Genomic DNA, 18,033 nt, shown 5'->3' on the forward strand with positions numbered 1-18,033 from the left:
AGTGGCAATGGCGATGGAGAGTGGCCAAAGCTGTGATTAAAGTTTGATATGTTACACTTTCTGTGACACAAAGTAAATATTTATCATGTTTTTAGGTGAGAATGTAGCTGTGTAAACCTAAAATATCTGCTCGGTTTATTACGATATTGCTTAATTGTAAAAGTGAATGGAGGTTAAACACAGATATAATTCAATCAGATGATAGTTAATAGTTAACATTTGGTTCGTTCTAGTGTTCATTTGTTACTGAGGAAAAAGGCTTGGCTGAGATTAGGCTGAGTTCAGCTTCATAACGGGAGTTTTATCTACCTTTAATGTTTTATTGGAGAGCAGGAAAGGACTTTTAGAAATTAATAATTTGCTCATCTTTAAAACATACCTCTGGTACTGCTGGAAATCCTCGAGGATTAAATAAAGGGCAAAAAAAAAACAAAACCACATAACAAAAGTTCGGGCTCCATTTAGCGACAGAATTTAAACTGAGGTAGGGGCGGAGAAAGCTGGTGAGGCCTTTGGGTTCTAATTACTGCCACCCTCTGGACTGGAGCTGTAGTGCAGTTTCCTTCACAACTTCCTTATAAGTCACTAGACTTCCTTTAACATGGGTTAAAATAAATCCCAGTTATTTAAATTCTAAATTTTATACTTTATACCACTTACTGTATTAATCCATATCCTCCTAATCTAATTTTACTCTGAAGATTGAATTGTATGTATTAAAGCAATGAACAATTTTCCTTTTCTGTTGCATTTTCTGTCATGATTCGGATTTCTTTTATAGAATTATAGCACATGTTTTATTGAGGATTTATGTCCTACGTTTTCTTTTACTTACATATGTTGTGTCATAAAATAACCTGTCGGACTACAGCTCCCAGCATGCAACACGGTTCAGAACACAGACTCTGATACCTGCGAGACCACACCCCTGAGATGATAAAATCACAGTGCGGTGCTCGTCTTTTGTCAAAGAGACCTCATCTCAGCTGAAGATTCCTCACGTCAAAACACGTGTTGGAAACTGATTGTTGCCTTGCTGGACAAAACCAAACATCCCCTTTAACCCTTTGGTCGTTGGATTGACAGAGGAGCTCCTAGGACTTTAATCAGAAGCAAGCAACCAAGGAAAGTACAAGTGGTGTCTTCCCTCTTTTTCCGTCGACAGACGAGGCCGTCTCTTCTGTTTTTGGCCGAAAAACTCACAAAGACTGCTGAGACCCATCCCATGCACAGGTCTGCGCCGACGTATATCTCCCGCTGCTGGAGAAGGCGACACATGCAGTACTGAGCCACTACAACCCGAGTGATCGCTCCCCCCACGGAACCAGTACCAGGAAAGGACCCCCTTTCATTTCAAATAAATACTTTTGCCTGGGCAGAATCTCTTCAGAAAAGGTTTAGTGCCGATGTTTTTTCTTACTCCAGAAGGAGTTATTTAACTGTCTTTGAATATTTTACATGCTGTGACTGAATTCAGGTGATAAGCTGCTTACTGTGTTTTCCTTTTATCTGATTACTGTGAAAGCCACCGCATCGAGGGTTGACTATTATTGTTGATTTTATCATTATTATTCTGAACGGGCCGTGCCATCAGCGCCAGGTTTATTCTGGACGTTATTAGAATCCCGATCATCTCTTGTCTCCTTTATTCTCTTCTGCTGCATTCGGATTTTCGCGCTGATTCTGTTTGAAGCGTTCATTGGGTCAGCCAGTGGGCTTTGTGTAGAGCCAGCCGCCCCTTGGTGAAAACACCTGCTTGTGGTGTCTAAACTGTAGCTGCGGTTAGCTCAGGCATAAGCCGTAGCCATTTGGAGCTGGTAGCTTAGCAGCTAAAGCTAACTCATCACAGCCACTCGGCTAGTAGTAGACCTTGCTTTAAGGCTCCATCACATCACTCCAGATCCATTTCAATGTTTACATCATTTGCTACCATTTTTGAATGGTGATTGTACAATGCCTAATTAAGTGAGGCTTAATTTAAGTTAGAATATTACTTAAACTGGGTTTCTTTATCCCAGTTTAATCATTTTGCTGTTTTACTTTGTTGTTTATTTTTGTCTTTTATGTTGTTATGTAGGTAGTGTGTTCACGTAGTATTAGTATTAAACACAATAATTGCTGTGACAGGGAATTATTGGTTTAATAAATCTTAAATGGTTTAACTGTGATCTTTATATCAGTGATGGAATCGTCTCTAAGAGTACGAATCATTCCTTTTGTATTAACAATACGAATATACACAAGAGACATTATTTTCCTTTGCTTGTGGTTAATGATTCCAACTTAAGGCTTGTTAATATTTACTGGTGGCCAGTCTACTTCAGTTTTACAGCTGACTAGACATCCATCTCTCATGGTAAATACGTTTAATAATTGTTAAGTAGTAAACCCAATTCCTAGTTATAATCATTAACGGCTGGTAGCCCTTAATCACAACCATTTAAAAAAAAATGTTGTTGCTTTCCTTTGATTAGAATAACATATCAATTATAATTATTAATAATATGCATAATCAAAATGGTTAAATTGAACAACATATACTATACGATGTTAAAAATCAATGATGTCAGGCCTGTCTTCACTGCTCTGTGCCAGGTTGCTCTAAAATGGTCAGACACAATTTTACAAAGTATAGATTAAAGGCCGGAGGCTGCAAGTTTAGCATTTCTTCTAAAAAGTAATATTTTATCTACAAGCCTTTTATTGCTCATAATTAAACGTTTCTTCCCTGAAGCACATCTTTACTACATGTCTAAGCAATATATTTCAAGGATTAACTACAGGATTAATTACACAGGACACAATCTGAGTTTACTGCAAGTGGGAAAGTCAAACGGGGTTTAAAATAAAGCCCTTTCAAACTGCTAAAACCTACTCCTACTAAAACCACAATATTCATTTTGAACAGATACCTGACATACAAAGCAGCACATGCTAACCCAACACATTTTGACCCATTTTGTTCTCCGCTGCAATCTAACCGCACACAATACATCAAGACCAGTGTTCTGTGTGAAGTGGATGGATATCCAGCTCCATTTAATGTGGCCAGCATTGTTCCAACATGTCTAAACTACTATTCCAGTGGTCTTTCCTGCACCGGTGTCGAGAGCGGCCTGCTGTGCAGAAATGATGAAAGGCTATTTCCAAAACTGTCCACCCACATGTATCAGTTGTGCACTTTGTTTGGAGGGGCTTTAAAGCACATGTCAGTGGTTCAGACTACTTTACGGCTGAGAGGGTTAGTAATTTTAGAGCTTTGATGAAGTACTCCACACACAAACACATATTTGTTCGCATTATTTAAACCCTTACCTCCTGCCGTTTCTTCTTCTAGCAGCTGGATCTGCAGGTGGAAGATCTTCTCCTGGAGGTCGCAGAGGGTGTGCTTCATTTTTTCCCTCCGTGTCACCATGTAGCACAAGTTACGCACCTGAAACACAAAATAATATAATGGAACAGTCACCTTTTTTGTATAATTTGTATATAATCTTGTTGTTTCCCTACTGTGGTTCTTATGTAATCATGAGAGCAATCGCACACTAGACTCACATGCAGCTTTTGGAAGACCTTGAGCGACTCTTGTGTAGCAAGAATATTGTAAAACTGGTAGAATGTAGTTTAAGCTGTAGCTTAGATGTTTTTAAAGTACACATTGGACTTCACATATGAAAACAACCATTTCCAGTTTTCAATGCAAACTTTATATTTTCTCCTATTGCAAAACTGTTGTGCTTTAAAGCACGACAGCAACTCAATATTGTAAATTCTCATAATGAAAACTCAGAACTCTATTACTCCATACGTGTAATACTGAAAGTATTTAAATTGGGGAAAAAGGAAACTTTTTAAAGCTATAGTTGATAATCCTGTTCAGAAACACCTTTTGTAATACTGGGTAAAACTGGTATTACCGTTGTTTTCTAGGGGAAACACTGAAGTTTTTTTTTTATTTCATGATGAAAAGTATGGGCCTAAAAGCATGACATGACTGAAACATAATTAGTTCAACTTTGTAGTACAGCTGTTTTTAATATTTGCTTTTAATTTCTGTTTTCCTATGTGTTATTTTATTTCTACAATTTATTCCAACTTGCTTTAATTCTGTTTTATTTTCCTATATTTTAATCATGTAAAACAATTTGCATTCTCTTTGTACTGAAATGTGCTATACAAATAAATTTGCCTTGCCTTGAATGTTTTAGTCAAGTTTTTTTCCCCTTTCAAAATTAGAGGTATGGTGTGGAAAGTCTTTGGTTCAGTGTATAGCCCATGTTTACTTCCTGGTTCCTGAGCCAATCATATGAGAGCTCCCAGGGTCCCAAAACAGAGCACAGCATTTGGTATATTTTTTTTTTGGCAAAAGAGCAGCAACCTGCAATCACGGAAGCCAGTAAGAGAAGCAGACCAGAAATGGAACGAAATACAACATTATATACCTATGGAAGTCCTGTGGAAGTAAAAATGCGTGTTGTCCCCATTTTAACCACTAGGTTTCCTTATTACTTATTGTTCCTTTAAGATGTGGCGTACCCCAGGGAACAGAATACGACATCATACACCTATCCTGTGTAAGTAAAAAAAATCTATGGGGTTTCACATCAACAGGACCGCTGTTCACAAATGAATTATCCTGCTATTAAACACCACGCTAACAATAAGAGTTAATGTCAAGCATCTTGGTTTTTTGGATATCTGACCTCTCTTCCATTTCAACACAAGCTCCTGCCAAATTACTGTCATACGGCCCCTTTTGAACGCTATATGACTGCATGTGTATCTGGAGGGAGATCAGAACTGAAATCTTAACAATTGAGCCTGCATGTTTATGTTAAGCACATATGGATGTTCAAAGAAGATCTGTGGTTGTAAATGCATGTGTTACTGCTTTGTATTGGCAAGGACCAAAAGAGAAGCAGGCAGAATGTGAAATGGCAGAAATCTGTCAGAAATAGAACAATTTAGAGGGACAGTCAGAATTGACGCCAAATATAAATACAGAAATGTGATTAAAAGATTATAAAAAGCCGTTTGAGGTGTTTTTTTTTTTTGGAGTATGCAGCTTTAATTGTTAATACTGGATTAAATTAGGACCAGACAAGTTGGTCCAAAATTTTAATCTTATCAAATGTTTAAACAAGGTATTTGAGTACTTGCATGATAAATGTTCAACATTAAAGTGTTACATGATATTAAACTCTATGCTAATATTGCGTCTTTAAGCCTTTTATTGCATTTACACACTGTACCATTTGAGTAATGGCTATAATTGGATAGTGCTGTGCAAAAGTTTTAAACCATCCCTGATTTGTTTTGCTCCATTTCCCTTCAAGGAACAAGATTTTATAACCTTTTAAAGTTGCCCTGATCTTTGCAGGTGATTCAAAGGCATTTCTTTAACTTTGCTTGCTTTTTCAGTCTTTGTACATCACAATAATAGCATATTGTGTAATGGTTGCACTTAAGCAGACCCGGAAAGTGGACGAGTAAGACATCTTTTATTTAACTACTTAGGCTGCTGCCCCCGTGACCCGATCCCAAATAAGCGGAAGAAAAGGAAGAAGAGGTTGTTTGCGAGTAAGCTGAGGATAAAGAGGGGTCTTTATTAAATTTTGCAGCATCACAGTGAGTCCAAGCATACATCCACAGCAACAAAGAGATAACCTCATTAGAGGAAAAGATGAAGCGAAAATCTACCGCTAAATTTGACAGCAAATCTGTGGGCTCATCTGAAGACGACTGGTAACGAAACATCTTAACATTATATTAGATTTGGAAACGTTTTGCCAGGTAGAGTCGGCAAATGTCCGGTCAAGATGTGGTACTCTGATAGATACAAAGTCTAATGATTTAATAGGGTGGAGACCCAATGCCACTGGGTTACTGCTCCTTTTTATTTTTTGTTTTATTCCTACCACATTAGTTTTTTCCTGTTGATATGGGCAGGATATACATCACTTTATGAGCACATCTAAGTACAGTAATAAAATCATCTTTGTCCTTATTTTGCCTTGAAAAAAATGTTGGCCTATTCTTTGTTTAATCTTTCTAGGTAACTGTCAGATAAATAGTTATTGTTATCAACTAATAATTACTCTTTTAAAGTGATAATAAGTCATACTGAAGGGTTAGAGCTGTTAAATCTCCTTATTTGACAGCAAACAGCCACAGAAGTTACTCCAAACACTACGCCTTTGAGAAATAATTTATCAACCGGGATGTTGTGTTTGAATTTATATAAAACCTTTGTGACGATTCCCAGGAAGGGGCAAAGCTTCAGGCTTGCAGCACTGTGTCAGTAACTGTGCAGAGCAAGATGGGAGGAAGACAAGTTAATTGGGTCCGAGCCAGAATACTTGAGTCTTAAAACTAACAAACCCGAAACTGGATTTGTGCCACTGGTGAAGCGTTGATTACGTCTATGTAGCTACGTTTTGTGTTTCAGCATAAGGCTGAACAGTGGCAGTGTTGCTAACAGAGACAGGCTAGTGTGTTTCTATATGTGAGAAAAGGAAAAAGCATTATATTATTGAGGAAGAACAAGCAGGGAAATATAGATAAGGGCACCAAAATATTACACTTGGGGAAAAAAATAACCCTTATAAACAAGTGCACGTGTAAACTGGAACCGACTCTTGTGTGTTTCTGTTTACCAAATTAAAGATAAGAAGGTGGAAATGGAACAAGGTCTGTATGAGTTTGCATTGCGATAAAGGGTGATCTTTGGTCGGGTTCATTGGTTTATTTGTTTACTTAAACAGCAGAGAAGCACCGCAGGGTCGCTGTTTGTCTGCTGGTTCTGATGGATTCGTCGGTCTGGCCTATCTGACCCATTCCTTCCCAGTGTAAGAGAACTGCAGATAAAAATAGCTCCCCAACTGGGACACAATGTGCAGAGCCTGGCTTTGATTAGGACACAGTGTGTGCACCGATTTCAAAAACTACCACCTCGCGCTGTAAATGTGACCGGGCAGAGGGAGAAGAGATTACAAGGGGGTTGTGGGTGGTGGGGTTAAGGAAAGGAACAGGAAAGGAGGTTTATTTTAATAGAGTTCATTTTCTTACCAGATTGCATGCAGGCAGTTATACTATAAACAAGCCAAGCTAATCATACTAACACCAAGCATGAAGCAGACGCTACAAATAGAGGCTATATACGATTCAAAACCGAGAGACGATTGGCTTTTTGGCAAGGGGACAAAGAGGTGATTGAAAACACTAATTTAGGCAAAGCTAATTAAAAACAATTACCCATCTACTGATTCAGCATGGAACATTACATCCGGATTCACTTCCAGGCTTGAAAAGTATTTACTGGGAATTTCAGTATTCCCTCCATCCATCGTTTCTTTTGTGGATAATCCATCATCAGTCCGTCCCTCAAACCCTTCCTCCATTGTTTTGTTGATCATCTTTCCATCCATCAATTAGTGCATCTTTTATTCTCTGGTTTTTAACGCAGTTGACCACTACAGAAATGTCTGTCGTAAATACATTCATTTGATTTGTATTCATATTTTACAGACAGGTAAAAAGAATCAAGAACCCAGAAAAGTTGGTTTAGAAAAGTCACATTGATGATCGGACACAAACTAAATGCACACGTTCTTTATTTCTCACGGTTATGGTTTTTAAATGCACAAACTAGCTGCAAAGCAGTTTAGACTAAATAGAGTCTGTCTTGAGTAAAAATAAGTAGAAAAAAAATAAAATAAATGGAAGACAAAAAAAAAAAGAAAAGAAAAGCTAACAAAGATTTTCCAGCTAACTTCCAGCTAAGCTCTATATTGATTTGACCCTCTCAGCTTCCAGTGTATTGACTAAAAACCTGCACTACTTACTAACGAGCATCATCGACCGCTCCCTCACCCTGAAACACACAGACACCACTGTGAGGAAGTAGGCAGCTAAAGATCAGGATTATTGATCTTTAATTGGCCCAATATCACCCCAAAACCAATGTAGAGAGCCTGGGCTAATCACTAACAAGACACTCCCAACCAAATTGATTTGTAGAGAACACGCGATTAAATGCTCACAGCTTGTTATGGATTGAAACTGGAGATTTGCATTGATATTTGGCCGGGGACATGTAAATATACTTGTATGATAAAAACAAAAGTTCAGTATTAAAGTGTTACATGACATTAGGCTCTGTATCTCTAAGCCTTTTAATGCATTTAAACACTATACCATGTCCTCTTATACGTGCAATTAGGTGGGACAATATAACGAAAGATAGAAGTATAAATAAAGAGCTTGTTACTGCAGAAAATAATGTTTTAGATCTGCAACAGCCATACGTTGGAATTTGAGGTTGTTATTGGTCGCCAGGTCCAACTTTCCTTATGGGGATATTTCACCAGATTATTCTGAGGTTCAACACAAACATTTTTCATATCGAGTACAAACTGGATGTAGAATTGCTGTTTCCTAATCGATTAGGTGTCTTTCAGCCATGTCACTGTCAAAGAGTACTGCAGTGGTGCAATGTTGGTCAATAAAAAGACCTCTGGCTCTAAAACCACCTATATTTACACCAGATTAATGTTAAATCATGCACATTAATTAAGAAAAACTAAACTGTCTACTTAGATTATAATTTACATAGTTTAACAGCTATAATAACTTATTGTTTTCTTTAATTGGTTACATTTAAATTTGATGGGTGAGAAATTCAAGGTAGGTTCAGTGAAACTCAAAATTATTCATGCCCATGCGAGACTTAAATTTATAATAAAAAAATAGTTTTCTGACAGGGAGAGCTCTGTAAAAATGAAAGAATCTCAACGCAATTATCAGATTAGAAAAAAAAGAGTACATTATACGTTAAAATGGCATGTTGAAAATTATTAATACTCTTCAATAACGAATGGAAAATGTTAACTTGGTATTTCCGGTATTTTTGTCTGTTCATCATCTGCCTTATCTGGTGATAAGCTCCAATTCTTTGAGGTCGGAAGGTCTTCTAGCCATCACCCTAATCTTTCGCTCCCTACGCTGATTTTCGATCAGATCCAAGTCAGGACTCAGTTTCAGCCGCTCCAAAACGTTAATATATCGTTTCCGGTCGGAAGGAACGTGTTGATAAAATTAAAAGGTTACGTGAAACCTAAATCTGACAGGAGAATCAATCATTTTGGTTTTGCCGGTACTCCTTTCACTTCTGAATTTAAAATCATAAAACAACGCGCAGAAATTACGCCAACAACTATATTTAGAGGTTTGTCTTTCTAATTAGTTGAGAATTATTTGGTTTATGAAGCCAACATAACCTGGTTAAATTTGAGTTTCATCTGTTGGTTTTAATGAGTTTGCCATGACCATTCCCAAAAGAAAGAGGTTGTAATAGTTACAGTACATATTCAATGAAACACATGACACCCGAGTGACCAGCACTGTAAAAGTAAAAGCCTGTGAAATATTCCCAAAAATTGTTTTTACAATCCCCCAGAGACAGCTGGATAGCTCCCCACATCTAATATCATCTGTCAAAACATTCAAAACCTTAGAGCGAACGTTAAAAAAATGTCTTAGATGTAAATCTGGTGAAGCTGTGGAGACTCAGGGTTGGGAAATAATCTGCAGGGAAACGCTCACCAGGTGGATTCAATTTATTTACTTATAAGCTTCAGAGGAAAAGCAAACTGAAGGGTAAACAGTTGAAAACTTGGTGTATAAAATAACTTTTGTTGAGTTTTGTGAAGTAAAGACAACCCAATGCGTTGCTTAACCATGTCTACAAACTGCTAAAAACTTCCTTTAAAATGCAATTAATACTGAACAGATTTGTATTTAACTAAAGTTATTAATTGGACATTTGTCACAGTTCCTCCTCTGTAATAAAACAAACCCAGTTTACATTTTGCTTTAGTTTTAAACTGTCCACAAGGGTCAGTTGGTTACTTTGCATTTAAAAACAGACTCATTGTCATTCACATGATGCCGCTTGTCAATCAAGCCTGGAGGCTCGTCAGTAACTGGCCAATCAGTGATTGTAATTTGTCCCAAAGTGAAACGGCCCCTTGCCTGTATGAACTGAAGTCTAAAAAATTTAAAAGATTGATAAAGGCATGCAGCCGACATCAGCAGCTGAACACAATGACGATCAATGGAAACTATTGCATGTTTGTCTGTACAAAGGTAACAACATTTTTGTTCATAATTGCACTGTATACACCATGGTTAAAGGGTAATGAGTGACGCTAGTTGTGCTGTGTTTCGGATATATGTATGTTGCAACTTCTGCTTGCAGAGGCAGAGTCTTTGCTATGATCAGTTAAAATGACTCCAATTTAGCACAAAGTGTTTAGTAGGTGGTGTAAAGTAAACTTTGCAGTCCTAATACAAAATTTTACTGTAAATTGTTGCCACGGATTGCTCAATACCAGCATGAAAACATCTACTTCGGCCTGTAGTGACTATTTTAAGTTACCAATATATATTTTAAGTTGGGTATTTAAGCTTGAGCTTTAATGTTAATTTGTCTGTAGTTAACTTGAAATTACGTCACTTACTTCATGTAAAACTTGTTTTCCCTGATTTCTATGCCTTAATGTTTGTAGATAAAGCAAAATTTCCCCTGGTAACGCTATGAGCTTCAATATCACCGCAATTACATTTCTTTGTTGTCAGTGGTTAGATGAGACTGGGGTACACTTCTGGGTGGGCGGAGCGATCTTACAATTGCCGTCATGTCTACTGAGCTCTACATTAGGTTTAAACTCCTAAACCGAGAAGACAATCCTTTCTATCAATGACTTCATATCAAAGTTAAAGCAGCAATCAGCGTTAGGGCCGGACGATAATTCAATAACAATATATATCGATCGATGGGAAAAAAAAGATCAATAGAACAGTTTTCCTTCCTTTTGCATTCTACTCTATCATGTAGGTTAATATTACAGTCATTACATCCTTCCAACCAATCACAATGCAGACCCAGGAATGCTCCGCCCCAGGCTCCGCCCCTTCAAAGAGTTCAAATAGCATGCGTTCTGTTTTCTTTTTTTAAAAACTTGTTTTGGCAGAAAATTGGTTGAATAAAGTGTTGTGTTTGAATTCAGTGTTTGTGTGTTCTGTGTCCAAAAATAGGTTGCAATATTTTTAAAATATATGTTTTGAATTAGTTGATAATTAACAATATCGATCAATAGGATTTCTATTTTATCAACATTCTTTTTTTTCTATATTGTCCAGCCCTAATCAGTGCTGAACCTTAACTCTCCCTCTGGTTCATACATACAATGTAAGAAACTCCACTACATCTGAAATGTGAATTATGAAATAATTCACCATGTAGGGCTGTCACAGTGACGTAACGCGGTTTTTGCCTACAGGTACGGCTAAATAAATTAGTGCTCTGATGGGGCTCGTTTGTCAAATTAAAAGAACCGTTTGAAAATAACCCTTAAGCAGGTATTAATTAGCTGTAAGCAACAAATCCTCATAATTAATAGAAATAAAGGCTTCAAAACATCAATCTTTGTGTAACTAATCTATATAATGTTTTTCACTTATTTATTTATTTATATTCATATTTTGTGAGATGGACCTGTGCAATTTCAAGTCCTTTAGTTTTTAATGCACCTCAAATGCACCTTAAGAAATTAATGAAAACCGAGGAAAATGTCGTCGTCAGAGCTTTACCCTCCAGTAATGCCGAGCTGTAGATATGGTTAAAGCTACTAAAAGAAACTCCACAATAACCCATTGTACTTTTAAGAGAGCTACCATAAAAGCAGAGTTTAGCTGAAACACAAATGTGTTGTGAATCTGGGAGGAACTTAAGAACATAATCAGCTTCTTGAAGGATAAAGTTGAGCAGATTTTATTCTTTAAGCAGTGCTCTTAAAAGGATGTTTAATATATTGAATTTTTTTTTCTTCACACATAGCAATTACAGTCTTCACAGTGGGGGGGGATCCCTCAGCCCTGTGTGTTTCATCTCAGAGCATTCACTCCACAAACCAAATACTTAGAAAAACAGTGCCGGTTCTTCATCTCAGCAAGTTGAGATGCAGTAATACTCCAATATTGCCGTTATATTCCAAAGAGCGCATCAATAGAAGGCTGTCTCTGGTTCATTAACCCTGCACCAGCATTCCTAACATGTTAGAAATTAATTTCCAACACAATTGGATTCATAGCCTGCCAGCTTCCTCCGGTCTGCATGCACGGGTCTTGCAGCTGTACCCAGAATGGGACTTTTGAGGATGATTTCAGTAACTTTGGTCCTGCTTTCTGGGACAAGCTGCCAGCTGATCTGGCGTCCATTACAACTATTTCCAAGTTCAAGTTTGTGGGTGTTGGTGTACCAAGACTGTAGCTACTTGTACAATCTGAGCGCCACTTTTTGGGTTTTAATTTCCCCAGGAGTGAATGCTGCTTGTCGGGACTTTGATGCAATCAACTGGTTTCCTTATATAGGACATTTTTGACCAATCTGTATAATCTGACCCAATCTGTATAATATGATTGAACTTGACTTTGTAAAGTGCCTTGAGATGACATGTTTCATGATTTGGCGCTATATGAATAAAATTGAATTGAATTTAATTGAATTTGGAATAGACAGATATGTAAATTTAGCCTGATATTGATATCTGATATTGATATTTCTGTCATGGCGATCACATCCCTCTTTCCCTAAAAGTATATCCAAACAGCAAGAAGAAGGAAATAAAGACTGCTTATTAATATTGGCCTAGTTTTACTAATCAAACTTATACTGACATGTTATTGTCCAATAACGATGTTAATGCTGAAGTATCGTGAATCTCTAGTTTTGTTTGGTGTGTATTTAAAGCCGATTGAGTGTGTTGTTTAAATTAGACACTCGTGCTCATGTTGCTTGTCTTTAAGTCTGCTTGTAAAATGCATTTATTGAGTTTTGTATAAAAATAAACCTGCATCTGGATATGCTGTATATTGACTAAAGGTACCAGCCAGTGGCCTGTTCGTTCCCTAGATATTATTTAAAAAACACAAATGGATGGTTTGTTAAACCTCGCCTCTCCCCTAATGACCACTAGTGATGGCCAACAGCTCCACCGCGGCCCTGAACGGATAAGCAGGCATAGATAATGGAAGGAGGGATAATTACAGTTTTTATTGGAAGAACGAACCTTTCTTAATACAGCTTTTCAATTAAAATACCTTTTCTTAGAAATACGAGGGTCTTGCCTCGTGAAGCCAACATTGTGTGCCGTCTTTTCTGTTAAAGAAAACAAACGGCTCTCCAGATACCATTTGATTGTACCATTACCATGTATCGTAATAAAGAATAATTTATGCGGATGCATTATTAAATAGCATGCTTATAATTTTATAAGCTGTGTAGGCATATTGCGGTAGTGAAAATGTGTATTTAAAAAAACAAAAACATGCAAATAAAGATTTGGGTCAAAGCAACCGACTACAAACAGACTCCAAAATGAAACCAGAAAGCTTCTTTAACAAACCCCCCCCACTTGCTTCAAACAATTTTATAGACACTGGTTTAAATCATACACCTTGAAATATTACCCAAACAGCTTGTGAGGAGGTGGTAAAATAGTTTTTGCATGTAGTTCTCTTCTTGAATGTCTTGGGTAAGTGCTTTGCATCTTTATGGAAATAAATTGTGTCAGCGTACGGCAAATTAAGTCAGTTTCTCTTTAAATTTATGAAGAGAGTAGATTAAGTGAAGTTTAGAACAAATGGCTGTACTTAAAATAAGACTCGCATAATCTTGTATTCCTTGAATCAGCAACAGCGGGGGATTTTTATTTATTCACCAGACGTGGAGCTAAACCAGGAATAAAAAAAAAACAAATTAAGAATATCATTGTTAAATAGCATTTGATAAAGTTTAAATAAAATAAGACGTAATGCAAATTAAAAATAAACAATAGGCCTTAATATGAGAGACATACGGATTAAAAAGGATTAAGGGCATATAAAAAAAAATAAAGGAGGGCATTAGGGACTGAAAGATGAAGGAAAGAGGAAAGACGACTGGACTGAAGGAAAAAAAAGAGAAAGGATAGAGAGGTAACTAGGGAGAAGGAAGGAAATGGGAAAAAGTGGGTCAGACCAGCAGACAGACAAGCGGAGGCTGCTGCTTTGGATTCAGTAGACTGGAGCTTTGTGGAGCCCTCCCTGATGTGCAGAACACACAGCTGCCAGACACACGCAGATCCACGGCACAATCACACTCCAAAGTCTATCACTTACGCACACAAACACACACAAACTACATGATTTATTAGCTCCTGCTGCTCTGTCATCCTAGCCCCGCCCACCAGGGAATCCATGGCAACATCACTCACCAATCAGAGTGCAGATGTTCGGCTTCAGCCTCTTGTCTCCATGTGGCGTTTCCCTCTAATGTCGTTTCCTCATTATTGGGGCTTAAAATATTTGTTTTGCTCTAATGGAAAAAAAAACCCGTCATCCACGATTCCCTTTAATGTCTGTGGCTTTTTAAACACCATATGTTTCTCACTCATACTTTTACAGGTATGTTTTAATGAATATTGGTACACTCTAGAAATGTGGCAGACTGGATCAAACCAAAATAAGCCTTTATCTGCAGTCCCTGTATATACCAAACCTAAAAAACAATCAACACATCATCACAGTACAAACATAGCAATAGGACTGGTGATTAACTTTTCTTGCTTTTGCATTTTCCTCACATGTAGAGTATACGTTTCAGATATGAAACATATACTGTTGTTTAGTAATGTTAATATTAGCTTAAGAAAATTGGAAGAATAAAAAAAATTAGCTTTGTTTTAAAAAACAAAACAAAAACAAATAACTACTAATGGCATCAAGCGTCATTCGGTCGGAGGGATGTCTGAGTTTCCCCAACCTTGGATGGATGGATGGACTTTCATCCCTAGTAAATCACCCCACTATGACAAAAAAGGATTCTGAATGCATTTTTTTTTTTAAATGGGGCTTGGGAAGATCTTCAGGATTGAAGCAGTGAGTGGCACTGCAACATCGTCCTGGACGGATCCAGGACATGTGTGGTAAAGTGGTGTATCTATGCCATAGGCCTGAGGGGCGTTAGCACAGCTTAGTTATAGAGATTTTGAATAAGACCGAACCACAATGGCCTCATATATCCTGCAGGCTATACCCCATCTCTCAGGGTTAGCTGGCCGAGCTCCAAGAAAGTTATTTCAATACTCATGGCGCCCCGGCTGTTACACATATTGCATCCCGGCACCCTCACTAAAGCAAACAGGATTGCCAAACGCTACTGCAATAACTAAACCATGCTCGTAACTTGCCCTTATATTACCACAACACCCTAATCACATTACTATCCTATTTCAGGCAAAGCACTTGATCTCACCATGCTTGGGCCTACCAGACAAGCAAAGAACAGTGGGTGGGTGATCAGTAAAATAAAGAACAAAGTGATTCGAGAATGGAGCCTTGTTGAACCCCTACAGGACAGTAAAAGTAGGACGACCTGACTCGTTCACCCCAGTTCTTTCTTTTTAATTATTTCATCAGCAAAAATAAATCACAAGCTTATAAGACGTTCACATGTGCTGCATTTGCACACAGACATTCCTGCTGAAGGAATCCGGAGTGGAAGTCTGGAGAGCAGCCAAAACAATAAAGTCTGCGTAAACCTTGTGACACAAACACTGCTCATCTCACCCCTTTCATTGCTTCACAATCACACATGCTTTTTATGCAATTTTCTCTTTCCATGTGAACTAATCCTCTTGCCGCTTTCTGAATTAATTTCCTTCCCGTGTCTCTCTCCTCTTTACTACCAACACTATGGGTTCCAGCTGCCTGCACCATTTCTCGTTTCCTCCACTGCCCCACAAACAGCCATTTTTACTTCTCTCACCTGTTTTACCTCACTCCCTTTCCTTCCCATTTATAAAGCCCTCATGCTCGGTCCGTGTCAAGATAAAGAGAGAAATAGAGAGCATTCACACACAGATTAATTAAAAGGCAAAGAAAGTGTGTCAACACATCACACCACGTCTAATAGTAAATATTTAAAGATCAAATCCCAGTGATTAAAACCTTATTACTCCGAAGAGCTCATCCTCATTGGACTGAGGTTTTATTGGGCCAAGCCTTTCATGTCTGCAAACAAAAAACAGGATTTATGGGGGGATTAAATTGTCTCGAAAAATCCCACTTGACAATGAATCCAGACACCACGGATTGGCTGTCTTGCATGCAGTATGCAGAAACCCTGACAGGATTAAAGAAGAGACTTGTATGAGCATTTTGAAGTTTCCAGACACGCTTCTTTAAAGAATCGTTTGCTGTGCAAGACTTGAGCAGAATCCTTTTCTTGCAATAAAGATGCAGTTTGCACAAAATTAGTGCATGCTTCATAAGGAGACTTTATCCTAAGTGCTGCAAGGTGATTCAATTAATTAGTGCACAATTACTTCTTTAAATCCTGTAATGTGCTTTCTGAAAGGAGTTGGATCTTAAAGTGATCCCCAAAGCTAAAGTACTATAAAAATGAAACTGCTCAACATCTTTTAAACTGAATCTAGATATTTAAATACACTGCATAAAAAGAGCAAATTTCCAATGTTATTTCTTTTTGCTAAATGCTAAAACAAATGCTTTTTGGAAAATGTTATATCTGTCTTCAAATTAGAAAGTTCCCGATACTAAGATTACACAATGATTCCTGCCAGAGAATCCCTTGTCTGCAGTCTCATGACGTCACTCCATGTGCTGCACAGGTAATCAGGATCTGAGTAGTTACACCTGCGGCGGCTCCAATTAAGTGGAGTCGCTGCACTAAATATTCCAGGCTCTCCCGGTGTGTAACCGCCAGATTCTTTTAAGCAGACTATCCAGCGTTCCTTGTATTGACTTCCTGATCTCAACTTGTCTGGTTCCTGTTTTCTCCTGCCTGCCTTGCCCCTCTCTGATTGTCCTGTTGGCTTCTGTGCTCTGGGCATAGACCTCTTGCCTGCGTTATCAAGCCCCTGACTGGATTCTCTTGGCTCTATGTACGACCCAAGCCTGGACCTTGGACCTGTCTCCTGTCTCTGCCCCTGCTTGGAAACCTCTGCTCTGTGTGCGCCTCCCGTTACCTCCCGCTCCTTTCCAAGCCCTTCTGGACACCTCTGCCTTGTGGACTATCTCACTGTGCATGACCCCTAAACTGACAATGACTTCCCTGCTTGCCTTTACCCTGCCTGTCCACGCCGTGACCTGGATCAGTAAGTCAGACAGAGCCATTGGGATCAATCATCACAGCCAGTCCAACCTCCTGGCATCAGAGAAGGTTAGTGGCTTTTGTTCACCTCCACTGAACTGTTCTCGGCCACTAACCCTGCTCTTCTACCCACAGTGATTCCAGTCTGTGCTCTAGTCAGTTCCTGTTCCAGCAACACCAGTTTATTCTCAATAAACATTCTTAAACGTTCATTCTCTGTGTCAGCTGAACTATCTCCAGATTCTGTTGGGTCATTACAGATCACTACAACGTTAATTTAATTGGGAAATCTCAGATTAAGATGTCAGCTTTTTAATCTTCTGATTATAATGGACAACATTTAATTCAAGGTCAGTTTCTTTGACTCTCATCATCCATGTGCGTTTCTGTCATGTAATGACGTCGGAGTTAAAGGCTGTCCGAATTTGGCACAGCAGTCCAAAGCTCCTTACCTCCCCAGGATAAAGTTCTCACTGTTGACCCTGTAGAAGGTCAAGGAACAGGAGCTGCTAGAAGCTATTGTTAAGAGTATTCGGATGGAGCCATTGGTTTTGCAGTAATCCCTCATACAGAACATATATGTAGGGACAATGGAGAGGAAAAAAGCCCTGTAACAGGAAGAAACGTCCAGCAGAACTAGGCTCAGTGTGCATAGACATCTGCCATGATCGACTGGGGTTTGAAAACACAGAAGCACTGATCCAGGAAAAGTACTTTCTGTGTTGGAGAAACGTAAAATGGCAATGCACTAGGTCCATAGGTGGCTTTATCTAAGAAAGAAACACAGCAAAGCAGATGAGCTCTGAGCCAGTTTTCAGGTC

The 18,033-nt window shown here is 38.4% G+C and overlaps 1 protein-coding gene across 2 annotated transcripts in view; it reads right to left on the bottom strand.

The window, feature by feature from the left end:
• Positions 1 to 18,033, bottom strand: part of jade2 (jade family PHD finger 2) — a 235,921-nt gene that overhangs the window by 32,015 nt on the left and 185,873 nt on the right. For both annotated transcript variants that reach the window (XM_012881493.3, XM_036142850.1), the window contains one exon: positions 3,316 to 3,433. In XM_012881493.3, coding sequence (XP_012736947.2) covers positions 3,316 to 3,433 — 118 coding nt within the window. The remainder of the gene's footprint in view (positions 1 to 3,315; positions 3,434 to 18,033) is intronic.

Source organism: Fundulus heteroclitus, chromosome 11 (genome assembly GCF_011125445.2).
Source record: "Fundulus heteroclitus isolate FHET01 chromosome 11, MU-UCD_Fhet_4.1, whole genome shotgun sequence".
Taxonomy (NCBI): Eukaryota; Metazoa; Chordata; class Actinopteri; order Cyprinodontiformes; family Fundulidae; genus Fundulus; species Fundulus heteroclitus.